General features: G+C 38.8%; 1 protein-coding gene across 8 annotated transcripts in view; it reads right to left on the reverse strand.

The window, feature by feature from the left end:
• The window catches only part of CADPS2 (calcium dependent secretion activator 2), a 541,525-nt gene that overhangs the window by 381,504 nt on the left and 132,120 nt on the right, over positions 1-27,901 (reverse strand). For all 8 annotated transcript variants that reach the window (XM_004602056.2, XM_012935474.2, XM_055143028.1 and 5 more), the window contains exon 2: positions 15,536-15,649. In XM_004602056.2, coding sequence (XP_004602113.2) covers positions 15,536-15,649 — 114 coding nt within the window. The remainder of the gene's footprint in view (positions 1-15,535; positions 15,650-27,901) is intronic.

The following is a 27,901-nucleotide window of genomic DNA, read 5'->3' on the forward strand; positions in this document are numbered from 1 at the left end:
CCTCAAAGTTTCATGCCATGATTTTCCATTTACACAATTTTCCCTTGTAACCCTCTTGGAAATTCTGGGGGCCCATTGGGGCTATATGAACCCATAATTGAAAAACATTGCTTTATAGTGCTCATTTTGTGTGTGTGTGTGGGGGGGCAGGTTAGAGACGGGTGAATACCAGGTTTGCTACTGGCTTGGTGGCTCAATCCAGAGGTTACTGGGGAACATACGGAGCTAGGGATCAAACCTGGGCTTAAGTATCTCTCTGGTCCATGTTTTAGGCTATTCTTGACCCTATGCTCTCTTCCAAATGAGTTTTAAGTATCAGTTTATCAAGTAACATAAAAAACAATCCACATGGGGCCTGTAACTGCACTGACTAACCAAATGGAATAAATAACACCTTTATGACTCAATCTTCCCAGTTAGAAGCCTGGTCTCTCTCCTTGAGGCACTTTAGATTTTTTTTTTTATATTTATCTCCAGGAATCTTATACTCTGGTTGTCTTTAAAAATAAAGGTACCTTTATTTTTGATACTATTGAAAAAATTTCCTTCTGCCATTCGTTAATAAGTTATTGATATTCAATAAAAAGCACTATAGTAATCTATATGTTCATCTAGTTTTAAAACACCAATCTTGCTTAAGTCATTGATTTCAATAGTTCTGCTGTAGACCTTGATGGAAATTGTAAGTAGAAACTATAGCAGCTATAAATAAAACTATTTCATCTTTTCCTGTGCAAGTTCAAGTTTCTCTATTTATTGTATTTACTGGGCTGTCTCTAGTATTGCATTTATTGGCCTGTCCATAATAATACAAGAAAAGAAATGACAATAGCCATTTTTTGTTTTTACTGGATTTTCATTTTATTAATGTAAATTTCTGTTACTTTTTAGTTTTTATCTTGAAAAATTTTATCTTTGACAGATAATATTATTGAGCATTTTTAATATATGATTTTTCTTTTATCTTCTAACAGTTGATGATATGTTTATCAAAAATTAAGTGATTCATATACTCAGGATAAGAAAAACTACAGATTTTAAAAAATTTCTCAAGCAGTACATAAAAATTAGAAAATTTCAGAGCCAGAGAGATAGTGCAGAGATTAAGAGGCTTGTTTTGCATGCAGCTGCCCCTAATTTTATCACTAGTACCACGTGGTCCTCTGAGTACTACAGGTATCAACTCCAGATTACAGACCCAGAATCAGCCCCAAGTATCAAGGCTTATGGGCAATGCCCCTTTGCCCCCAAAAGTAGCAATTTTTTTCCTTAAATATTTGGTGAGAACATTTGAGTCTCATATTTTTTGATGGGCTAGTTTAGACCATCACACTTCACTGATCTCAAAGGACAACATATTATCTCAAAGGACAATATATTATTAAATCTATATTTTTTCTTGAATCAACTTTGTTTTCCCACAAAAGCACCACTTCAATTATCAAATTTACTGGGAAAATGCTTTTCAAGTTAATCATTTTACAATAATCAGTTAGATGCCATTTTAAATTCCTATTGGGGTATATTTTTTTCTGTTTTAATCAGTTTTGGCAGCTTCTCATTGGTCTTCTTATACAGCTGGATGTTAGTTTCATCAGTGACATTTTAATGTTTTTATTTAATTTAGTTTTTATATGTTTACTTCTTTCTACTTCTCATATTTTTACTGTTTGTGACTATTATGTGCACATTAAATACCCAGACCCAAACAACATTAGCTGAATTATTGTAGACAAAAGCAGATTCAATATTGACATAACTGTTATAGCTATGCTAGTCAAAATTGGCAAATCCAAAACAGTCAAAATAAATACCTTGGGATCAGCTTTTGTAAAATGCTCTTAGTTTATGGCAACTGTTCTAACCTCTGACATATGAATCTAACACTCGTGTTACAGGACTGATTTTGGTACTCTGAGCTGAGTAAATCTGGGTGGTGGAAGAATCCCATTTAAGACACAATTTTTGAGAATAGGACTGGAGACAATGCTTCTCTGCGATGCTCAGCTATGATGGGGTTTTGTTTCAGGTTCTGATCTCTTGCATCAAGTATAAGACATCTTAACTCCAGTGTCTGTTTTTCATCCCTCCTGTTCCCAGCGGTTCAGGAATTCTCTCTAGTGACATGACTTCACTGTTGGCAGTGACCATCCACGGCCTGGCTACTGTCTCTACTTCCGTTTAGTTGGGCCTCATACCCCACTGTCCTGGCATAGATTTCACCTCTAAGAACAGACCTGCTTTGATGACTTGAACCTGGTACAAACTATTATCAAGACAAGTTGGGCTCTTCTAAAAGTCACGCAGGATTGCCGTGTGTTGAGTCTGAAGCAGCCAGGACGGGGATGTGGGTCTCATAGAAGAGCAGGTGTGTAGCATATGGGAGACCCTAGTTTCAGATCATGGTACTGGATGCAATTGCTGTCCCCACAACAACAAAAACGATAGAAACAGCAGCTATTATCCTGTCTACATACCCACTTGCCTGTAGGAGGTGACGACTTGGACCAGGTCTGACTGGCGCAATAGCACAGTAGGTAGGGGGTTTGCCTTGCACATGGCCGACCTGGGTTCAATTTCCTCCATTCCCCTCGGAGAGCCTTGCAAGCTACCAAGAGTATTCCGCCCACACAGCAGAGCCTGGCAAGCTACCCGTGGTGTATTCGATATGCCAAAAATAGTAAGTCTCACAGTAGAGATGCTTGAGCAAATCGATGAACAACAGGGTGACGGTGCCACAGTGCAACATACATCCACTGGAGGGGAAATCAGGGTCACTCCTGACCTGTGGTGCAAGTCCACTTGCAGTCCAAACTGAAATGCTAAAGAGACAATCCCACAGGCAGGACACTCACCTGCATGTAGCTGACCTGGGTTCAATCTCTAGCACTCTAGGTGGCCTTCAGAGCCCTGCCAGGAGCGATCCAGGGTGACAGAACCAGGAGGAAGTCCCCAGTACCAGCAAGGAAGACCACCAAACAAACAAACAAAAAAAAACCAAAATATATTGAGTTTCTGTTTCTTTGAATGGGGGTCTGGAGCGTATAGTCCTGCCTCTAATCCAAATTTTGTGAGGGTTTGTTTTGTTTTTTTTTCCAAGGACAAAGCCACTATACTCATCATCTACCATGGTCAAATTTTTCCTTGATTTAAGGCTTTCAAACTCTTACACAAAATGTAACAGGAAAATGCAAGTTATGTAAGTTTAAAAGCCAAAGATATAGAGTCAGAGAGGGAGGACAGGGGTTAAGGTACTTGTTTTGCATGACATGGAACCTCTCATTTAGTTTGAATTCCTGGTATCACATACGCAATGCATGGCTAAGGGTCAGGCCTAAGCACAGAGCCAGAAATAATCCTTGAATACTGCTGGATAATGCCCCCCAAACATTTTTTTTAAAGGTAGAAACAAAGCACCAAATTAAAAGGGTTACAAGGTCTGTTCTTAGTAAGGTACCATTCAAGTTTACTTATCTATTTATTTGGGGACAAGGCTATGATACACATGGTAATGCTCACAGCTTAACCCCAGCTCTATTCTGAAGAGTTCCTCCTGCCAGTGGTCAGGAGACCTTTTGCTGTACCAGGGATAGCAGCATGCATAGCAAGCAAGCAACAGATTCCCTGTACTACTCAAGTTTAAAATCATCCACTCTGATCTCAACAGAAATAATAAGATGATGTTCCCTCAGATTTTATTAAGGGTCATCAATCCTTTATATACACTTGATATGAAATATCCTAACTTTTATTAAAAATATCCAAATTTTTATTTTTCAACAAAATTTAAAAAATATTTAAAAATGTGCAACAAACTCATTTAGGGGGCAAACCTATAGAAATTTAAGAATGTATATTTATAGTGCTAGAGAGTAGCACAGACATTAAGGCATTTGCTTTATATGTATCCAACTATAATTCAATCCACAGCACCAAAGGATCCCTCAAGTACCATTGGGTACATCCCTGGAGGCCTCCTGTGTGCTGTTAAGGTGTTCTGTATAATCCTCCAACCCACAGGGCCTAAGTAGTCCCTAATCCTCAGGCCCTGGCCCTGAATCAATAGTCCACTAGGCCAAGAATCATCAGGAAGGACCCCAAGGCTTCCTAAATACCAATTGGGATACCCTGAAGGCAGACATTTTTAGACACTAAAAGAAAATGTGTTTATCTATATCTGAATGTGAACATCTTTCATTCTATTTAAAAAAAAACCTTCAAATATTGACAATCTCTGCAATTCATGGCTAGTCAATCTGGTTTTCAATATAAGAAACTTTCCCACTTCAGACAAAATTATGATAACTACAATGAGAAAACAAATTCACTTCCTAGTGTGAACAGTCTACATTGTGTGAATATTCTGTCTTAAAAATCACCTACTTAATACATCCATAACTTCTGAATTCAGCATATGAATGATCCCAGCCTATTTTCAAGTTTGGCATTACATAACACATTTTATCATCTTGAGTTTATTTCCCAGATAGGCTTGTCAGAACCCAATTAAGAAGTTCTCTCTTCGTCTCAGTTTGGTCCCACCAAACAAGGAAAAGTGACAGATACTTAGTGCAATGCCTGAGTAGTCTGGCGACTTCAAAAATGTGTAAATTGAAGGTATGAAGACATGAAACAGATTATAAATAGTTTGTTTTTAAAGAATGTTTGACTAAACATACAAAACAACCCATTAAATCGAATGAGAGACCATGTAAAATTTCTTATAAAAATCTTAAGACATGATGACATAAAGGTGACATAAACTGGTTGGACTATTTTCTCCCAATGAACATTGTCTATAAATAACTGCTTCAATTTCTATCTGGAAATTACTTTAGGGTTCTGGGAATAACTTTGAACATACAAAGGTAATAACTAAGTTTTATACCCAATAGAAAATGTAAAAACAAAGTAATGGCAAGATCATAGAGAACAAAAGATTTTCTATTTTAAAAACCTTATACAGCTGAAGTCCTTAAATTCCTTCCACTTTTTAGCTACTGGGCCTTACATATAAGATTGCGCCTTATAAAATGCATAACCCTTTTCTCCATGTCATAAGACTTCTGGGAAGAAAATACGGAAATATTACTTATGTTAGCACAGAAGTAGCATACCCCAAAATCTTTCAGAACATATGTATTTAGAGTTTACATAAAGCAGAAACTTAGTATGTGTTGTTTACATGACTGGTAACAATACATCTTTTATGCTGGGGCCATTTCTGATTGTTCTCAGCAAATACTCCTGGCTCAGTACTTAGGATCACTCTTGACAGTGCTTGAGAGACCATATCCTGTGCTGGGGATTGAACTGGAGTTAGCCCACCTAAAAGGCAAGAGCCTAACCTCCTGTAATATCATGCTAGCCCCAACCATTAAAACTTAATCTTCTATAAGAACATCGCAGCATGATATGCATTATATTCTCCCTGTCACTGTCATCCCATTGCTCATTGATTTGTTCGAGTGGGCACCAGTAATGTCTCCATGTGAGACTTGTTGTTACTGTTTTTGGCATATCGAATACACCATGGGTAGCTTGCCAGGCTCTGCTGTGCAGGCGCCATACTCTTGGTAGCTTGCTGGGCTCTCTGAGAGGGGTGGAGGAATTGAACATGGGTCGCCCCGTGAAAGGTGAACGCCCTACCACTGTGCTATCGCTCTAGCCCAATATATTCTCATTTATCAAAAATTTTTTGACATAGGAAACTATTGGAAGCAGAGAAAGGATTTGGGGAGATAAGGGAAGAAAGGAGTGAGGAAGAAGAGGAGTAGGGAAACAAATAAAGGATATACAGGGTAAGTTACTTAGATGATGAGACCAGTGAGTGACTTTACAGGTCAAGTAGAATTTTCTAAGTACTAAGAATCTTGAAAACAGGTCACAGAATAGTGAAAAGCAGGACACATGTGGCATATTCAGGTAACCACAGAATGTTCCCATCACTGGTTAAGTAAGTGGGTATGAGAAAGTTGAATAAATCATCCTCCCAAGAATTCATATGCTGAAATCTTAACTCAATGTAATGGCATTATGAAAGGTGATATTTCATTTCTGAGCTCAGGGATTGGGTACTTATCAGAAAGAACTTGGAACTCCGAAACTAGTGTATCCCTAAGCTGAAAACACCTCCTGTCACGTTCAGTAAGTGAATCTTGGATCTGATAAGACATTCATACAATTATTGCCAAGCTATAAAACCACTCATGTCAGGGCTGGAGAGAGCACAGTGGGTAGGGCGTTTGCCTTGCACTTGGCTGACCCAAGGTGGATTCCCAGCATCCCATATGGTCTCCCGAACACTGCGAGGAGTAATTCCTGAGTGCAGAGCCAGGAGTAACCCCTGTGCATTGCCAGGTGTGACCCAAAAAGTTAAACAAAAATACTTGTGAGATGGCAATAGATTTACTGCTGCTTTGAATACTATCAGGTTTATCTATAGGAACTGAGAAGGAACCCCTAGGAGAGCCTAAATCTAAGACAGCCTTCAAGACTGCATCCTCGTTTCCCCCAAACTCTGAAACTCCTGAACAAAAGATCTTAAAGGACTTCTTGGTAACCTCAGTCTCACAATGACTATGATGCCGGATTCAATCCTGCTTCTCCTCCAACTCCCCAGCATTTCCAGGAATCATTACTCACCTTTCACGGTTCCCAAAGCGAGCCTTCAGAGGATGCCACTTGATGCCATTATTAACACACACAGTGTTAAAGAGGCCATGGAAGTGCTTTTGAGGGCATCTCTCCATGCTCAATGCACTCCGGCCCCTCTGTGCGGTGAGAGAAAGGCAGGCTGAGATCCCCTGCATAGCCCTCCCTTCGTTAGTTCCAATCACCTTCCAGCGTAAGACCACCACAACCTGCCCTTGAATCTCATTCTCATTCTCATTCTCATTCTCTCTCCCTCCCTCCCTCCCTCCCTCCCTCCCTCCCTCTCTCTCTCTCTCTCTCTCTCTCTCTCTCTCTCTCTCTCTCTCTCTCTCTCTCTCTCTCTCTCTCTCTCTCTCTCTCTCTCTCTCTCTCTCTCTCTCTCTCTCTCTCTCTCTCTCTCTCTCTCTTATTACAGAAGGGACAAAAACTAGTCTGCTTTTTGGGCTACTCAGGGCAGTCTGTTCCCCAGCCGCCCTCTTCTATTCCTGTGGAACATACACTTTTCTCTGTCACCTTTTGAGAAACTCACTCAATGTTTCCAGACTTTGGGAGCATTGACAAATTCTTTTGCAAATTTCCCCAAGAGCTTGTGTCTACTCTAACTGCACTATGCCTCCTGGTTGTGCAACTAGAGCAATGGTTTTCAAACGCCTGTTTGTATGTAAAATAAGGTAGAAAAATGGTGCACTAGAGCACATCATATGGGCAATTTAAGCACAAAAACTACTCAAGAGAGAGAGAAAAAGAGAGAGATGTTTTTATTCTTTTCAACATCCACACTGCAGAGGTTAAGTTTATTTAGTATCTCTCTTGAAAACCTTTTATAACCACCTATCATTATCACTGGCTTAACATTTCCTGCCCAAGGTATACAATCAGATATTCAAGTAAGCAAGCAAAAGTCTCTGGTATTTAAAAGATGTATATATACATATTCCACGGTGACTGAAAAAAATAAAAAGGCAGAGTAGATATTGATCATGTACTTCCTCATCAAAGGCATGTAGAGATTAAATATAACTGAAGCAAGAAAAGTTTCATCTTGACAACTATTTGCTACCAATTAAAATATAACAGCATGTAAATTTTTTCTCAAAATGGAAAGAATCTGCCCAAAAAGAACAGATCTTGTAATGGAAAGCTACAATTACTAAAATCACGTTCCCTAAACATTAGATTTGAATTAAACACTTTGTATTTTCTTACTAATTTTGGAGCAGTGAACTATTACTCTAATGCTAAGTAGACACACAAATGTTGGCTGAGGAGTAATAGAGCAAACATGAGTGTCCTCATAAAGGTCTACTTGCCATTCTTGAGTAAACTGTTTTAAAGTCAGTGAGCATATGTCATCATGAAAACACAGTAAACTTAAATCAAATGGCCTATTATCTACCATTTTTAAAGGTAATTTAAGATAATATGCAAACATTTAGGAACTTTTTAAAAAATAACAGCATTCACATGTCTAAAATACATAACTTAAATGTACATAAATTGTCACTGTCATCCCGTTGCTCATTGATTTGCTCAAGTGGGCACCAATAACATCTTTATTGTGAGACTTGTTTGTTACTGTTTTGGACATGCTGAATACGCCACGGGTAGCTTGCAAGGCTCTGCCATGCAGGCGAGATACTCTTGGTAGCTTGCCGGGCTTTCCAAGAGAATTGGAGGAATTGAACCTGGGTCAGCAGCATGCAAGGCGAATGCCCTACCGCTGTGCTATCACTCCAGCGCCCACATAAACTTAAACAAACGTAAATACATAAACTTAAATAGAAGGGGAGTCCCGGGAATCTTCTAATACCCAGCAAGCATGATCTACTGCCTATAAGTATCTACATTCCTAAAAGTAAATCACTTAGGCTCTGATAACTAGATAGATGTTCACGAGACTACTGTAACAGAGGAAATCACCTATGCAATGGCACTAAATTAGTGCTATTATGAGTAATACTATTTGACATTCATAGAAGTGGCTTTTTTTTTTGAACATCAAAATGAGTAAAATAGTGGCAGTTTAATATGACTCAACTGCAAAGTTGTCATTTGAAATGTAGTATATGCCAGATATTCTGGTAAATCAACATACCCAATCCCATCTTCACAGCTTCAGGAGAAATCTACATAATGCCAACTGCTACCTATGTAATATTTCCAATTGAAAGGAAGTACCATCACATTCAAGTTGTCACTTGAGACATGCTCAAAAAAGAGGGAAATTTTCAAAAAGGGTATTTCTGTCACATCTAATCTCAAGCTGGTAAAGTAGGTTGGAGCAATTTCAATAAGCAACTGTTTACTTCACTTAGGTATGGGAATTAATTTATCTTTACACTTCCTTATACACTACCTGACACCGGAATGAACTGATTTACCTTAAATTGATTACCTGAAAGACTATATACTTTCTACACTAGCATTCTTCAAAAAATCAATACCTGTCCTTGCACACTGGTTCATGGGGCAACAGTCAAAACCAAGTGGTTTTAAATCTCCCAACAACTGCGGACTGACACTTGGCAATGGACCACTTCTTGGACAGGAGTCAATACTCATTGAAAACTAGTTTTTTGGTAATGTATAGAAATCATGCTTCCTTCTGAAGGGGACATTACAATGAGCACAGAGCAATACACATAGCACATGGATGACGTGCTGAGTTGTGCAAAACAATGGTAGATACTTTGGTGAAAGCCAACCTGTAATAATAATAAAGGCTCATGCTTAGCTTGTGGTTAAAATTTTATATTAACTGTTCTTGACCAATAATCCTAGAAAATAAGGAACATTATCTGTTTTGCAGATCAAGAAAATGCAGCATAGCAATATTTAAAGTTCTAAAACTCACACAGATTTCAGATCCAGAATTTCAACCTGAGAGGAAGAAAAGACACTTTGCTGCCTATTTTTCCTCTCCTGTTCAAATTGTTTCCTCTGTGATAAAGTCTTTACAAGTCCCATAAGCCAGAGAATCCTAAACATTTTTGTAGCATGAACCTTTTGGCAATATGGAAAAGTCTCTGGATACTTCCTCTGGATAATGTTTTGAAAAACATAAAATTAAATCCAGAGAATTACCAAAAAGGAAGTTTTACTAAAATATAGTAGCAAAGTGCTTAAGGAAGTTTTACTAAAATATAGTAGCAAAGTGCTTTTTTAATGAATTTTCACAATTTATGTCTATCTTTAATAACCTGTGAACAAATATTATGAGGGTGTTAAAAGTACTGTAGTTTCATGGTAGTCTGTTAACAATATTTGAACCTAACTGCAGTAAATTATGTAATAGAAAAAGTTATGAATTTTACCCACAGGTAATGCAAGTACTGTTATGGCTTGTTGTCTATATGCATAATAGAAGTGAGCATTAAATTCAGTATGAAATTAGTGTGAATGTTTTCCCATCTGAGTTCATGGAATCCCTAAATTCCACTTACATTAACACTCTCAGCTATAAATTATAATTTATGAGTTTAGTTCAGAAGCCTTTTTTTTAAATTTTAGCACTCACTGTGCCTTTACTTGCATGAAGGTAGGAAGAGTGCATTAACTCTGACTAGATTATCACATGCAGGAGAGCAAGCAAAAAATATACACCTGCTCAGGAGCAGGTAAAAGGCAGGTAACTGAAGATTTATGAGATAAATACATATGAATTTGCTACCATTCCTCTTGGTTGAAAATGAGTAGGCACCTTCAAAACAGCTTGAAATGTTTTCTAAGCGTTATTTTTCTTCAAGACCCAAATTTCATCTCACCAGGTCAACCATTTCAAATAAAACTGCCATTACAAACTTGGTTTTGTATGCAAAACAATGCTCTTCCAGTGATAGTATGAAACAAAACCTTTTATTCTAGAAGCACATTCAGAGTTTTTTTTTTAATAAAAGAGCTTCTAAAATCCTATATTGTTAAATAGTAGCAACTACATATTTAGTGTTTTTTATGGGTTACCAAATGAAAATAAGTTTGTCATTACATATTTTATAAATGAATAAAAAGACAATTATGGAAACAGAAACAAAATGTACTAACAAAACCAGATGCTTAATAACCATCTTAGCTAGTCTGAGTCTTTCACATTTTCTCTCTAATGTTTTATTTATTCCAAAAGCTTATTCTATCTGCATTATGGTTAAGAGAGAAAAAAACTTTACATATACATGAACAAGACTAGCAACCACTAGAATTGTGCCAGTAGGAGTACATATGATTTTTCTTAGAATCTCACTACTGAAGCAAGAGAGAGAGAGAGAGAGCAGGGGTAACTCATTTGTACAACCTTGGTTGTAGTCCCAGTATCCCATATGCTCCCCCAAGCACTACAGAGCCAGAAATAACCTGTACACAGAGTAACACGGAGCCAGGAATAACCCTGGAGAACCACCAGGTCTAGTCAGAAACAAACACCAACAAAAATATTTAGTGTCCAACTAAAACCAAATGCATAAAACTATAGATAGGTAGATTGGTAGGTAGATAGATAGATAGATAGATAGATAGATAGATAGATAGATAGATAGATAGATAGATATAGATGAAATTTTGGGCCACACCTGAGTGCATTCAGGTCCTTTTCTTAACTCTAACCCCAAGAATCACTCTGGACAGGAATCAGAGGGCCATATGTAGTACTGGAGGTAGGGGGTTGGGGGTATTGAACCACAGTTGATCATATACAATGCAAACCCTTACTTGTACTGTCTCTGTGGTGCCTAAATACAGACTTTTAACATAAAAATATTTATTAAGTAAACCAGACAAAAGAGAAGCAAAGGGAATGCATTTAGTTGACTTCAGAGTGATATTTAGGGGACAGAGTGATTGTACAGCAGGTAGGGTGCTTGCTTTGCACACAGATGACCTAGGATCAATCCCTGGAACACCATATGATCCACCTGAACTCTACCAGAAGTGATCCCTGAGTGTAATTCGAGGATTGAGCCCTGGACACTGCCGGGTGTGGTACAGAAAGAAAAAAAAACTGAGTGACATTTAAACAGATGCATAATTTGATGAATTTGGTGTATCTTTTTAGTCAAAGGTGGTGAGTCAGGTAATTGGATTATTTAGCCCTGAAAACTTTCAGAAGTTGAACAACAATCAAGGCAGTAAAGGCCCTTTTAGCTCAAATTAAGAAGAACTTTTTTGATACAAAAAAAATCCATAAAACCATCCACCTAATGAGGTGGATGACTAACTACAGTTGTTCAAATAAATATTACTTAGCCTTAAGCTGACAAGATAATTAATTTGAAGCAAAACAAAAGATGAAGCAATGTCTTTCAAAGTTTAAAAGCACGTCTCTTATTAATGAAGAAATAATCCTAGGAAATATTATCTCTGACAAAAAGATTTAGCCATCAGAAAGCAGGGCCAATGCTACTCAAAAATGCTCCAAGTAGGAGTCAGAGGAGATAGAATTGGGCATGCACTAGGTGAGCACCCAGCAGAGATTTGGTCCCTGGCATCAGATGTCTCCAAAGCACCTCTGGGTGAGGCCCTGATGACCTCCAAACACTGCTGAGGTCACCCTGGTGGTGTTCTGGGCCCCAATAGTATCCCATCTTTTTATCCTCAGATACCTGCACTGGCTAGCCCCAATAGCTAAATATCACACGAAAGGGTCCATGGGCCCCTCCAGAATGCTTGGGAACCCCACCCACTCACCCAACATGCAAATCCTCTAAGTACCAACTTGAAATTTTTATAAAGGAAGATGTAGTTTTGCAAATTGCAGATTTATTTAAGGAACCAGGAGTGTTCAATAACATAAAAGTTGCAACACTCATGGGTATGTCTAATCATCCTACACTGTGGGGTCAGGGAAAAGCATAAAGAGACATACAGAGTATACAACTCAGCATCTCAGGTATGGCCAAGCTTCCTGTGGTATGGTAACCCTAAATTAATCAGGAACTTCCAGGATTTAGGGGTGAGAGACAGCCCTCCTGAGGTTAGTCATGGGACCTCTGCTGTTTGAGAATGCCTGCCATTGGGTAAGTTTCCAGAAAATAGGCAAACTACACAAGGTCTCCTCATCTAAAAAGCTAATAGAGAGAAAGTAAAGGTGCAAAGATACAGGAGACAGTATAACTCATTGATTGTAAAGGTGCCTTATATTTTGATAAAAGCATCAATGTTGAAGGGGAGAGATTAAAAATTAATAGAGGAAATTAATTCCACCCTACATTTGTTATGTAGTCTGAGAAATACCTGTTTCCTCTGAAATTCCATCAAGAATGAGGAGGAAAAGGTTTGAACAATATGCATTCTTTATCTGTACTAAACAACAGAATTCTACAACCTATTAGCTATCCAGCCTTCAGCCAAAAGTGGATGCTGAAAGAAAGCAGGCAACTCCACAAAACACCCTGACAGGCTGCATAAAGCCTGCTCCCCTAAATAGAAATAGCAATCTCAGACACGAAAACATTGTCTCGATTCTCACCGAATACTTAATTTAAAATGTCATCCTTAGAATTTAAGAAAATGTGATGTGAAATAAAAAGGCTAATATCCCCAACAACAAATACAATGTGATCTGGAGAGCTCCATGCAAATTTGCAGGGAGGTTTCCCTCACTTCTCCTTACAGGTTACTGGATTTCATCTATGAATGTGCTGACCTTTTTTAATACATGACATCAGCTGCCAATCTTGGTTTACTTAGCAATCATCAATTACTAGGAAGAACAGGCATCCACTATGGTATTATTTCAAAGTTTCACAGAGATTCTGACAGGTCAAATATCCTTTGGAAAATGAAAAGCAAGTCTTGCTATTTCAAAGTAAAATTTCACCAAGAAAATTTCACTAATATTGAAATGCAGATATCCAGTCTTTCCCCCTCTTACACACATGCGCCATACAAACAGAAACACAGGCAAACACCTCTCGGATGATTCCCCTGAACCCAACTGGAAGTGATCCCTGAATGCAAAGACAGGAGTAAGCCCTGAGCTTACTTATGCAGGATGACCACCTCTAAATGAGAGAAAATCTGAGAGGTGGGGCTCAGGGAACTAGATGGGGTATTGAGGTTTTTTTTAAAAGCAATTTTTTTTTAAAGTACATATGCTAAACACAACCAAAGATTTTTTTATGGTTATTTTTTTTAAATTATAGTATAGCACATGTGATCACAAAAGTGTTAATATATAAATATCAAATATCATAAATGGTATTGATGGACAAAGTTTCTGCACAAAAACACCACCAAAACACCCAGGATAGCAAAATAAATAAACAAAAAACAAAAACCAAAATGCCTAGGACTTTCCCCATATTTCATGTCACCTCTAATTTATCTCTTCATTCTCTTCCACACTTCTCTGCGCTTCTCAGTAATGTAAGTCTTGTCAGCCAGGGCCAAGGATTTGTCATAATCCAATACTGTTTATTCTTTTGTATTGTCCCTCTACAAATGCCAGAGATGGGTCAGTTTAACTGTTATTTTTCTTCTCTTGGAGTTAATTTGCATAACATGACTCTTTTTAGTTATATCCATGTGACAATCTAGCCACATCTTATTCTTACTTTTTAAAAAGTTTTGAATAATTTAAATTTACGCAAAACATATAGATAGAAAGGGGAATTCTCACTTCTCCATAATTCCATTTATTTTCTGAGTTTTGATATATACAGGGCTTTATACATGAAGATAATTGTATAAATCATATTTCTATATGAAAATTATTTTCTGAATTCGTTGCATCCTGAACACAAATCATGAATTTTTAAATTTTAACCAGGTGCAAGTTTAAATGCTTACACTTCATGTTTCAAGATTCAGAACAAGATTTCATCTTACAGGACACAAACTGAAACTTGCAATACAAAATGAATGCCCTATATCTCATAGTTTTGAGCTACTCAAGGAATTCTGAACCTCAAGGTTCATTTTAATAATACTTTACCATTAGATTCATGCTATATACATAGTTGGTAAGCAATTTAACCAAGTATTCATACAACTTATTAAGGCTCAAGGTAACACAAACATCCCGTCCCTCAAAGCTGCACTAAGGGCTGTATAATGCAAAACCTCAATGAAATACAAGCCCAATTATCTGAGCATCCAGTTACTTCATTTTTTCATGCAAATATATTCTCTGCCTCCAGAACGTTAAAACCAAGTGTCTCCATATTATTTTGCTCCTGGTCTGCTCTATGTGTGTTTGTATGTCATTTCCTCAGCTGAAAGGCTTGGGGTATCTACACAACAAAAGGAATCTTTTCCATTCCCCCTGAGAACTTTGAAATGTTTAGGAAAAAAGAGAACTGGAAACTTAACATTTACAGATGATTCACTGAAGCGGTTAATGACCGTGTGGAAACCAGTGCACATAAGAAATCCATAGAGAATTCCAGATGAGTCATAAAATAAAATCAAGGGAAAAAAACCCTGCAAGATGCCATTGGTAATAATATTGCTTCAGGAAGAAAACTCAATTCATTCTCATGAAATTAGTGACTAGCTATAATTATTAGAAAGCTGGAGGAACAGAATGACACGAGATAGAAATTTGCTATTGAAACTCTGATTAAAAAGAATAATTTAGACACATGGACCCAAGATAGTGATACTTGGCTGTATCAATCACCGCCTGAAGACTTCTCTAAAGAGTTTATGTCTCCTAAAAAATGTGAATAATTTTTCAATTTCTGTTTATCTCTCAGAAGCAGCCTATGGAATGAGTTTTAAATTGCAAAACAGAACTGACAATACTTTTTGGAAAAGTTGCAAACTCACAGCCTTCATATCGTACCAGGGAGTTTCTTAAAATGGGAAAGACAGTTTGAAAAAGCATTTTTTTTAAGCACATCAAAGTGCCCAGAGGGGGGGGAAACTTCACAGAACTCTTTAAACTTACCTCATAATAACTCCGAACTGCATTGCAAAATGCTTCATCAGCCACAATTTGGGTTTCTCCATTGAGGAAGGCCTGGAACCGTTCCTTCAGCAACTGCAATTGTTGCTTGTTAAGCTACAAGAAAAGGAAGACATAAGCTGAAAAGCTGATCTACACTTGAAATCTAAGCATTTTGTTTTTATTTTTGAGGGGCCACACATGGTGATGTTCAGGGGCTACATTCTCAGTATTACTCCTGGTAATGCTCAGGGACCCATATGTGATGCCAGGGCTTGAACCCAAGTCAGTAGCATACAAAGCTACTGCCCTACCTGCTGTACTACCACTTTAGCTCCAAAAAGTAACCATTTTAAAAGTTTCATTTGCTAGATGTGTGCTAAGGAACAGAAAAAAAGTACATACATACATATATAGACACATATATATGTGCATGTGTACATATATACACACACAAACATGTGTGTAACAATATGTATGCATCCTACTACTTAGACTTATGGCTCATTTTAAAAACATTTCAAGTCATTTCTCCCAATACTTTGGAATTCAGATGATGCACTGGAACCAAGATATAAACTTTACATTTAATTCCTATGATTAGAACCCTATATTCTGCAGAGACAAGACCTACGAGAGTAAGAAAGACAGCACAGGCATAGAAAATAAAAACAGAGCTGTAGATCCTAAGAATGTGCATCTCAAGACAGCAAATCATAAAGCTTGATGGAGAAATGAACAGCTGTGCAAAATTGCCAACTGTCCCAAGCAGAGAAGAGAGGGCAAGTACTCTTGGAGCAAGTGGGCAACTCGCCTTGGACAAGAGATGAACATTCTTGGACAAGAACGAAGGGTGCGAAACCCAGAGGGGTGCTGAGAAAGAATCCTCAGGGCATGTTTTCTTCTAGATGACCAATGTTTGAATCCTAAGAACACACACCTACTCAATGCCTGAGAAAACTGATCTGGAGAAGACAACTCTAAAATGGAACACAGATGGCAATAAAAAAAAATGGTGCATCTTTATGTATAACTATTTCTGAGGGAGGTTATAAGTAAACTCTGCTCTCCCCAACATGCCCCCTGGTTGTCAATGACAAGCAGATTCAGCTTCGATATTCGGAAGCTTCAGTACAAAATAAGAAAGAGCCCACTGTTGAAAAAAAGAATTTCAAGACAGCAGCAAAGCATTCAGCTGTGCAGGAAGACCTGTGGAGCTGCCCCAGGCTCATGCCGTGGAAATCGATCCTCATTACAGGGATAATGGCCTCACTAGAAGCCAGACATGAAGAAGGGAGGGGTGTGTGTGTGTGTGTGTGTGTGTGTGTGTGTGTGTGTGTGTGTGTGTGTGTGTGTGTGTGTGCTGTAGTCTATGTTCATATATGTGTGCATAACTCTAAAAGAAACAACAGAAACAAACAACAAATTCACAAATACAAAAGGAACAGGGGAGGAGTCTTTTCCATATTATTTGATTCTCAGATTATTTAAGAAATCCAATTCTGTAAAGCACTTGGAAAGATGCTGAGGATAAAATGATTAAAGTAACTGAAAAGTAATAATACTAAACAAACTGGAATGTTCTGTTTTTAGAAAAAGAAGGGATGTGAAGTTTAAATCTGTTCAAAACGCTTACTAAACTGCCATTCAAATTGAGACAGCTCTTTTTTTTTTTTTTTTGCTTTTTGGGTCACACCTGGTGATGCACAGGGGTTACTCCTGGCTCTGCACTCAGGAATTACCCCTGGCCGTGCTCAGGGGACCATATGGGATGCTGGGAACTGAACACAGGTGGGCCGCATGCAAGGCAAACGCCCTACCCGCTGTGCTATCTCTCCAGCCCTCCAAGACAGCTCTTTTTAAGAAGCCTACAAAACAAGACAGTTTACAAAAAAAAAAAAAATGCTATTGCTGCTAGTAACAGACCAGTGAAGAAATGTCCTGTTGTAGTTCAGAGTAAAAATAAACGTCTTGTCAAGTAGAGAGACCATCCTAATTCTTCACTAAGGTTACCTTCTTCAATTTGGGAAAAATTAATACAAAGCAGAAATACAGGCAAAAAAAAACATTCTATTACATTCCTCCATTTTTTTGTAATATGAAAATAAACTGGAGTGATAGCACAGCGGGTAGGGTGTTTGCCTTGCACGTGGCTGACCCAGGTTCGATTCCTCTGCCTCTCTGAGAGAGCCCAGCAAGCTAAGAGTGTATCTCACCTGCAGGGTAGAGGCTGGCAAGCTACCCATGGTGTATTTGATATGCCAAAAAACAATAACAAGTCTCACAATGGAGATGTCACTGTGCCCACTTGAGCAAATCAATGAAAAATGGGACAACAGTGCAGTGCAGCACAACCAAAATAAAAGCAGGTTCTCTATCTCCTCCCCCACCCCATGCGTGTGTGCGAGTGTGTGCATGTGCGAGTGTGTGCATGTGTGTGCGTGTGCATGTGCGTGTGCGTGTGTGTGTGTGCCTGTGTGTGTGCGCATGTGCATGTGCATGTGTGTGTGTACTCAAGCGCACAGAGTGCATAGAAATAAGTCCTATTAAGTGATTAACTTTAGCTCTCCAAGCATGGAAGCAGGGCTCAGAGAAGTGGCCGCGTGGAGACAGGTCTGCAGTTGCAGAGAATGACAGCACCCAGGGAATGTGAGTTGCCAAGCACCAGGAACTACTACAAGGGGCTGGAATTTACAAATATCCTGGTAAAATAATTAAAATGGAAATGTACATTGGAATGATGAGCAGGACCCGCAGTGATCATTTGCCATAACTCCCTTATTTGGTAAATAAAATAATTATCATTGAAAATCCAGGGTTTTGGGATTTTTTTCCATTTCTTTATACACTTAAGTTTTTTATAATTAAAAAATTTTCATTAAAATGAGGCTGGGGATATAGCGCAGTGGTAAAGCACTGCCTTGCATGTGTGCGCTGTTCTCTGAGTTTGACCCTTGGTACCACACAAAAATTCATAAAAATTCCTAAATTCTCTAAACAAATATTTCTCAACCTTTTTTCTGACTGTGGTCTCCACTGGGCTTATTTCATGATTCTCCCGAATACCATAAGGAAAATAGAAAAGAAAAAAAAAACTATGTACAACTCATATCCTAAAGAGTTGACCTTCATCATGTGGTGAGGTCTCAGAAACTAATAACCATTAAGTCAGCAGTAAACAATATCGATATATTTGGGGATATGTCTTCCCTTAAGTATGTCAAACTTGACTCACAAAAGATATGCAAATTCCATCTAGATGAGCAGGAAAAGATACTGGAAAAGTGGTGGCCGAGGAAGCATCAGAAACATGTTCCCCACCTGGCGAACAACTATATTAGCAGTGTCTGATGTAGGTATTTTGGAACCCTGTGGTCTATCGAAGTCTTGCAACTTGCAAGGGAAAGCTTGGTTATAAATTACAGTTGATCTTTTTCTTTCAATTCAGCTCAACTATGTAAAGTAAAAGCGACATATCTACACTTTCTACTAAAGAGCAAAGGGCAGAGGGGACAAACTTAAAAGTTTGATAGAAGGTTAAGCCAATGTTGTACCTCAGTAAGAGTAATACTGCCGGTGCCGTAGAAAGTATGAAATTACTCTCATATAATGAAAGAACTTCTAGATATATTAAAAGGAATCTAAAGAACAGCATATGAAATAAAACAACACTCCCAGAGAAATGAGGCAATAAAATATATATTTTAATTTTTTTCCCACATGCAACAGCAACAACAAAAATCACTATAGAAGGAGGATGGCTATAGAACTGGTAGAAATAAAAATTAAAGTTAAAAAGGGTTTATAATCTATATTGATTTATTAATTTTAGGCTTCAACTCACAGGACCCTTTTTTCATATTTTACCTATTTATTTATTTTTTAAATTTATTTTTTTTTTTTAGTGAGTCACAGTGAGGGTACAGTTACAGATTCACAACTTTTCGTGCTTGTTTTTCTCTCATGCAGTGTTCGAGAGCCCATCCCTCCACCAGTGTCCATTCTCCACCACCAACGAAGCCAGTATCCCTCACTCCCCCCATCCCATCCCCCCACCACAAAACCCACCTCTGTGGCAGGGCATTTCCATTTGTTCTCTCTCTCTTCTTCTGGGTGTTGTGGTTTGCAACAGGGGCATTACTCAATGCCCATTTTTCAAAGGGGCATTACCCAAATATATAAAGTGACCATCGTGTTCAGTCTCTAGTCTATTTTCGGCATGCATCTACCTCCCCTCGCAGGATCTCCAATCACATTTTACTTGGTGTTCTCTTCTCTATCTGGGATGACTTTACCCCAGTGTGTGAGGCTAGCTTCCAAGCTATGAAGCCAACCTCCTGGCATTATATACTACTATTCTTGGATGTAAGTCTCCTACTCTGTTATTTTATATTCCATAGATGAGTGCAATCTTTCTATACCTGTCCCTCTCTTTCTGGCTCATTTCACTTAGCATGATACTTTCCATGTTGCCACTTATATGCAAAGTTCATGACTTCATCTTTTCTAACAGCTGCATAGCATTCCATTGTGTGGATGTACCAAAGTTTCTTTAACCAGTCATCTGTTCTCGGGCACTCGGGTTTTTTCCAGATTCTGGCTATTGTGAACAGTGTCACAGGACCCTTTTGAACTACTAAAATTTTAATTTTAATTTAATGGTCTATACTAATATTTTTAAACGCCTTAAAATTTAGTTTAAATTTTATCATTCTGCAGTGACTGACTGAATTAACAACCAATTGATATTTTCAACTAGACTGAACTAAAGGTAAAAGATTTGAACTTGACTCATAGTTTTTGCTTTTAAATTTCAATGTTGAGGATTTCTAAGAAAATCAAGTAATTCTGGGGGGATTTTAATGTGAAATGATATAAAACAGGTTCCATCAGAAGTGGTGAACTATGAGAGTAAATGCTCAATATCATCTAGCATGAATTAAAGATAACATTTATCAGCAACACACATAGAACTAAAAAGATAATGCCAATGCCACATCATCCTATATGGACTGCCTTACTATTTACATTTGAACTTGTAAAAATTAAAACACACACACAGGTCAATATCTAAGTTTGGGAAATCACAAAGAACTAAACTAATTCCTTATGACTTCAAAACAACCCCATTTCTGTCCTTAAAGAAAGCACACTCTTAACAGTTCAGAAATTTGAAGAAAGATATGTGATTATATAAAATTTCTTTTCCAGAATAAATTTTGCCAGTTGCCCATGAGTCTTGGGGTACTCCCTAGTTTGTCCATTAAACAGTAATCAAGTTAAATAAAACATTTTTAAAAAGCTAACGAAAGCACTTTGAAATCAGTAACATCATGTAAATAAAGCTCTTTGCAATATTAATACCCTTGCTAAAATGTATTGGATAGACTGATCCTGAATCTCCTGACAAGTGTGGTCGACTCAGACAAGTGGGAGGATCATTCCCCACATTCTAAGCACTCGATGTCTATTAATTCATCCCCCAAACAGAATGACTCTTCTTGGCAGTCACATCAACTGACTCACATCTTACTTAGAGTCAACAAAAAAATTCTAAACCATTCTTACATGTGCTTCAATAAGCCACGATTTCATCTTTGTTTCAGATGATTTAGTTTCTTTCATTCTGATTTTTTCATCCAATGACCAAAATTTGGTATATCCACTAACCTAACAAGGTATTACTTGTAGTTTTCATCCAAGTCAAAAATATTTATCAATTTAGGATTAAGTACAGAATATGGGAACCTGTCAGCACACAATCAATTTCGCTTGGTCCAACTGATAATATTACGATTTAGCTGGTATTTTAGCTTTGCTCACATGTAATCTTCACACTACCATAATTACCAGTTTCTCCAATATATATATATAAAATTTTTACTAGCAGAATTGCACTGTCACACTGTCTGTAGCACTGTCGTCCCTTTGTTCATGGACTTGCTCGAGCAGGCACCAGTAACATCTCCATTGTGAGACTTGTTTCTGTTTTTGTCATATCAAATACACCACGGGGAGCTTGCCAGGCTCTGTCATGCAGACGGGATACTCTCTGTAGCTTGCCAAGCTTTCTGGGAGGGATGGAGGAATCGAACTCGGGTAGGCAGCATGAAAGGCAAACACCCTACCCACTGTACTATTGCTCCAGCCTATCTGCCTTAGGCATTATATTATTATTTTTTATTATTTTTGTTATTATTATTAGTTTTGGGGCCACACCTGGCTGTGCTCAGGGCTTACTCCTGGCTCTGCACTCAGGGTTCACTCCTGACAGGGCCCATGGACAGCAGAATTATCTAACAATACATTTTTAAGAGATTTAATATAAAACTAAATTACAGAAACTAAACTAGAACACAACTTTTGAAAAAATCTAAAAACAATCAGGATATCAACCTCAGAACAAAGCTTCAAAATACTGCAAGCCAAAGCTAAATTTTATCAGTTCTGACTGGCATTAATAACTGATCCATAATAAGAACAATTGGCACAGGAAAAACAATTTAGCTTCCAGAGTTCAGAACCATTTCTTAGGGTCTTATATGCAAATTGGAGTCAAGCCATGGCATTCTACGAACAGCTGAAGACTTAGACAGAATTTCTATACTAGAACAGTCATGCTACACAAAAACCCAGTATCCAGTGCTCTGAAAATCCCACCCTGAACTATGGTCCAGTCCCTATTACAAATTCTGCCACTCACAAAAGGTACTGAGCTGTAAAAAACTCACAAGGGCGGTGCACACGTGGGAGGGGAAGACGATATGATGTGTTATAATGTGTTGTGTTATTCCGTTGTCTGTGGGCACTTGGGGCAGCTCTCTCTCACACACGCCGCTCACTTTTGGTGTTTTCGAGCCGCTGTGTATGGACCGGATCAGGAAGGTTCCTCCTTGTGCTCTGCTTCTGTGTGTGCTGCTGTGCTCTCTTCTGTCTGTCTCTGTCTCTGTAGTCTCTCCTCTGGTCTCTTCCGACCTCTCTCTGTCTCTGCTCCTGTGTCTTCTTCTGTCTGTGTTGTCTCCTTTGCTTCTGTGTCTTCCCGTGTGTCTTCTGTGTCATCTCTTGTGTTGTCTTCTTCTTCTGTCTCTTGTCAGTGCCCCCAGTCTTAGTTTATATAGCAAATCACATAAAGTGGTGACACAAAGGTGGGTTGAACATTAACAAATCAACAAAGAAGGGTAAGACCATTTCTGGAGGAGATTAACAAAATCTAAGGAAATATCTAAGGAGATCCGCTCAAGGGTGGAGCCCAAACAAGGGTGTGTCAGGGTGTGAGCTAGTAATCTGCTTAAATAGTCATAGTAAATTTACTTCTGATATTTCTAGCAATGTCATTCTGTATGAGCACAGTAAGAGATATCTCAGACTTAAAGTTTGGTTCTTCCTGAGGACATTCACTATATTTTCTAGACCACAGTCCTCAGGTCAGGTTAGTCTTCCTAACCCCAGTGGGGTCCTAGTCTCATCGTTACTTTTGGATCATGACAGCATTGTGACCATGCTCTCAACTTATAGTTGAGTATTGTGGCGCTTTGGCCTGGCCCATTTCAATGCCAGGGTAGCTCACAGCTTGCCCTGGGTCCATTCCATCTCTTGTCGGGACCCTGCATTTGGGGTGTTAGGAACTAAGGGCAACTGAGTTGAGAAAGCAGATGCCCGGGAGTAAAGATTATTGGAGTCAATCGGTTCCCAAGTTACAAAGCATATTATTAACTGTTTTCCTGTGTCCATACAGAAAGGCCATTTCTCTAAGGTAAACTAAGTTCCCTCGGCAAGGCTAAAAGGACAAACCCAATGTTATCCTACATTGAACATTCTGGTAAATGGATGCAGTCATAGATTTCACATTAATAGTGGATGTGGTAGGAGCAAATATTACTGGGGGATAGTGTCTCCAAAACAGGAAGATGCAGGTAGTAGTGGTATATGCAAAGATGCAGGTAGTGGTGGTATATACCACAAAAAGAGGTAGAAAGACATAAGCTTTTCAATGAGGTAAGTTTGTCCTGGCACAGGACATTGTGCATTGCTGACATGCACAAAATATGGCATTAATAGTCACCAATGAAGGGCCTGAGCTATAACTGGATAGAGTACTTGCCTGGTACATAGCCAGCCCAGATTTGATGCCTGCCATTTAGTCACTTGAACCCTAACAGGAATGATCCTGAGTACAGATCCAGGAATAAGCTTTGAATCTTGCCCTGGGGACCTGGCCCCAAAATGAAAACAAAACAAAAAAATTCCTTATCCTGCTAACTTATCCCCATCTACCTAGTAGAGACCAAAATGAATCTTCAGATGCAGATGAACAATCAACAGATTGCCCAGAGCTATGGTAGCAATACAGCAGTCACTAACACAGAAATCTATTGAGGTTGAAACATGGTGAGCCCAAGAGGACTTGTACTGTAGGTCTAAAACTCAGAGGGTCCTTGAATAACATGGTATTCATATATAACATGAATAACATTCAATGTCCTCTCATTACAAACTTGAGCCAAGAACAATAGCAGACAAGGACAAGTGAAATGACATTATTTCACAATCTAACTTAACATAGTTTCTCAGAAGTCAGTTTCTAGGAATGTGCAGGCAAGAGAGAACTTTTTTGTACTGGAGTTCAAATATTCTGTACAAACAAAGGAATAGGAAATATCTCACTAATACTGGAATGCTGCTACATGCTGGAGAATGTTTTGTATCTGGTAAAATAACTTAAATGACTCACTTATTTGGAGTTTTGCGGTTTAATATCTCTTCTAGAAATTCTAAAGTTACAGATGAGGCTCAACATTATATTTCAATTACACAATGCTAAAATGAGGTGTGACAATCAAGGTCCTTGAAAACAAACAGGGCCTTGCTCTACCCTCAGAATTAGCCTCATCTCAGTTAGAGCAGAAAAACTCCTATGGAATAACTCATTGAAAGAAAACGAAGCCAAACACTAAGGTCTAAAATATTTACCTAGTGTTTTCACATTATCATCAAGTGAAGTACGTGTCATGAGTCATACATGATCCATGAGAAAACTGATGGGGAAGCTAAGCTACAAAGCTTGTTTGGTCACAGAATCACCATACTAAACTGGGCTTTGTGACTCCAACTGCAGAGTTTTCATCTCTCCAAGACATATCATTCCACTGGTTCACTCTCAGTTGAATCTGTCTTTGCTCAGCTCGGCCTTATGAAAGACAAAAATGCTGAGGCCTTCTTGAAGAGGACTGTTTCATGCTACCTATGCATGGTGACAGAAAACAGAGAATCAGCAAATCTTGTTCATTATCCTCCAAAGTATGAGTCTGAGGGCTCCAAGGCCATGCCAGCATCTGCTTCATCTACCACTTCATGGTGAACAGACCTCGAGAACAGCCTGTAATGGTCCCTACAGGCACATCCAAAGCAAACACAAACCAATTGGGATGGCTAATGTTACATGTCACTTGAACAGGGCTAAGGGATCTGTAGACAGTGAATAAAATGTTTCTTTCAGGGAATGTCTGTGATGGGCATTTCTGGAAGAGATTAGCATTAGACTTACTAAACCGAGTTAAGAAATTTCATCTTCACCAATGCCTGTAACTGATGGAGACCTGAAGGGTAGTGGGGGGTCGGGTGTAGGGGGAGTCGGGAAGTATCTCTGAATGGGGCATCTAGCTACTTCTGGTTCTGGACACCAGAGCTTCCAGTTTGTAGGCTTTAAGATGCCATTAAAATAGCAGCACTCAGGCTGTTAGGGTTTTGTAGCTGAACTGAGTCAAAATCACCAGTTTTGCTTATTTTCAAGCACACAGACAACAGATTGTGTAACTTCTTTGTCTTCATAATCTCATGAGTCAATCAGTAATACAAGGCTCCAGATATACACATTCACACACCTGTATGTCCATACATATATCCAATAGGTCTTGCTTCCCTAAAGAACCCTAACAGATGGATCATCACAAGAAAACCCTTAGTGATCTCCTGATAAGGAATTCAGGGATATCAGTGGGGGTAGAGGATCCAAAGAGAATCAGAAGCATGTTGAAAACCTCTTACTCCGATCAAGTTACTTTTCTTCAGCAATAGGATCATTAAAAAAATCAATAAAATACCTCAGAGAAGTGGTTGTAGAGGTTTAATGTGGAAATGGGAAGGAAAACTAAAATAGTTTAGCTCATGCTCTGCTACCTCAAGCCCTGCAAAGTCAAGAGCAGAGGAGGTCACGAGCCACCTGAGTTTCCAGTTAGTTTCCCTCCAGAAAACCCTCCCAGACTATTTACTAATGCAAATCATGAGGGACTTGCCCTTCACAAACATGATTTCTCTTGCCCTCCTGTAAAAGATGTATGCAGTTTAGAATAACCGAAAAATAAAACATAATACTTCCTGATCACTCATTACACACTATTTATAACTTTACAAAGATAATTTTAAGCTCCTGGTGTCATTCCTCACTTCTTACAAAATTGAATCACCGTGAGATACAGTTACAAACTTTCATGATTAAGTTTCAGTCATATAATGATCGAACATTCGTCCTTCCACCACCTAAGTTCCCAGTATCCCCCCTGGCAACCCCCATTCCTCATTTTAAATACAAGGAAGCAAAGAGTCAAAGAAATAAAGAAATCGATCCAGATCATATAATTTGGGGCAGAGCAGGTGTATTTGTTCAGCATGTTCTTACTCATTGGTTACAGGGGTGAGAGGTGACAGAGTCTCTTGAACTCAGGCTGTATTATCCATTAAAGTCAATTTAATGGTTGAATTAACTTGAAGAGGAGGATTCAAAATTTGCTGTCTTCGCATTTACCTTCGAAATTGCCCTAAAATGCATGTAAAACTTACTAAGCTTCTGCATATATAGTTAGTGCCACCATTCAGAATATTCACTCATCCTTTCAAATACAACTGAGCAGGCAGGTAGATAGTACAAAGAGAGGGAGCACATGGCTCACAAACAAGAGACCTAGAGATTCATCCCTTTGAATAAGTGCCTTCCTAGAAGAAGTCAAGTGTGGTACCAGTGGACCCAGACAGTGTTCAAGCAACATCACATTGCTGGGCTCAAATGGAACTACTGGTCCATTCCAGGCCTAGTTCTCCAAAAGTAGTATCCCAGGTCCACAAGTATAAACAGGGAGAACCCTGCTTATGTGCCATAACTCAAGAGAAACCCTTAAGTATTCTTTCTACTTTCCCAAAAAGCAGTCAATCTGTTCTCTCTGTGATTTTATCATCTCCTCCGTGTGGCTTTCTCCTTATTGGGTCCTGGTTCCTTACACCAAGAGACCAGTCATGTATACCAACACATAAGACACACACATACACACAAAAGTACAATGCTTTGACATATATTAATCTACAGTGAAAGAAAATCCAGAGTTGAAGAGGATATCACCACTCATGCTTTTCTGGAATTGCATTCTGTTTTTTTTTTCTTTTTGGGTCACGCCTGGCAATGCACAGGGGTTACTCCTGGCTCTGCACTCAGGAATTACCCCTGGCCATGCTCAGGGGACCATATGGGATGCTGAATTTGAACCTGGGTCGGCCGCGTGCAAGGCAAATGCCCTACCCGCTGTGCTATCTCTCCAGCCCCTGGAATTGCATTCTGTCATAAGCCATTGACAAAATCTCCAGCAGTGATAGAACTGAGGGAGGAATAAAGAACAAAGTCTTAGAAAATCATTCCAAGATATCTTGAGTCTTGTCCAAATATTAAGTTCATGATGCGACTCAGCAAGGCATGAAGAAACAAGCAAAGGACTTCTTTGTTGAGCACCAGTGTGAGTAGTTCCGCTGTGCAGATGATATTGTTCTCAGGCAGGAAGAACTTTGTGCCTTGGTACCATCTGGTATCTCATGGCAAAGTTCCGTATGCTGAAGCCATATTTGCAAGAAACAGTGATTTTTATGTTGCTCACAGAGAATTCGGACAGACTTAGTAACAGACAAGCATGTACTGGTCTGAAAGCTTACACATGCTAACCAGCTCCAAGCAACCCACATTTTTTAATGTTTGAAAATTTTATTTAGTCACCCTGACAGTACTGTCAGTGACAGGGTTTCACATGGAAACATTCCAACCCACACGCTTCAATGAAGGGTCTGCTTCTCTCCCCTATTGTTTCAGGGTTCAACTAAAAACTCCCCTATTTCCTTTCATCTCTCAATCACAGTGAATTCAGTCCTATAAACCCATTCTCAGGTTCTGTTGTCTTCAGCCATTTGTTATTCCCTTACCATGTTTCAATATGCCCCACATGTGAGAGAGATCATTCTGTTCTGTCCCTCTCCTTCTGCCTGACTTCACTCAGCAAAATACCCTGTACTTCCATCCAGGATGTGCAGTATATGGATGGAACACCTGTATCCTGT

The sequence above is a fragment of the Sorex araneus genome, chromosome 1, assembly GCF_027595985.1.
Source record: "Sorex araneus isolate mSorAra2 chromosome 1, mSorAra2.pri, whole genome shotgun sequence".
Lineage (NCBI taxonomy): Eukaryota > Metazoa > Chordata > Mammalia > Eulipotyphla > Soricidae > Sorex > Sorex araneus.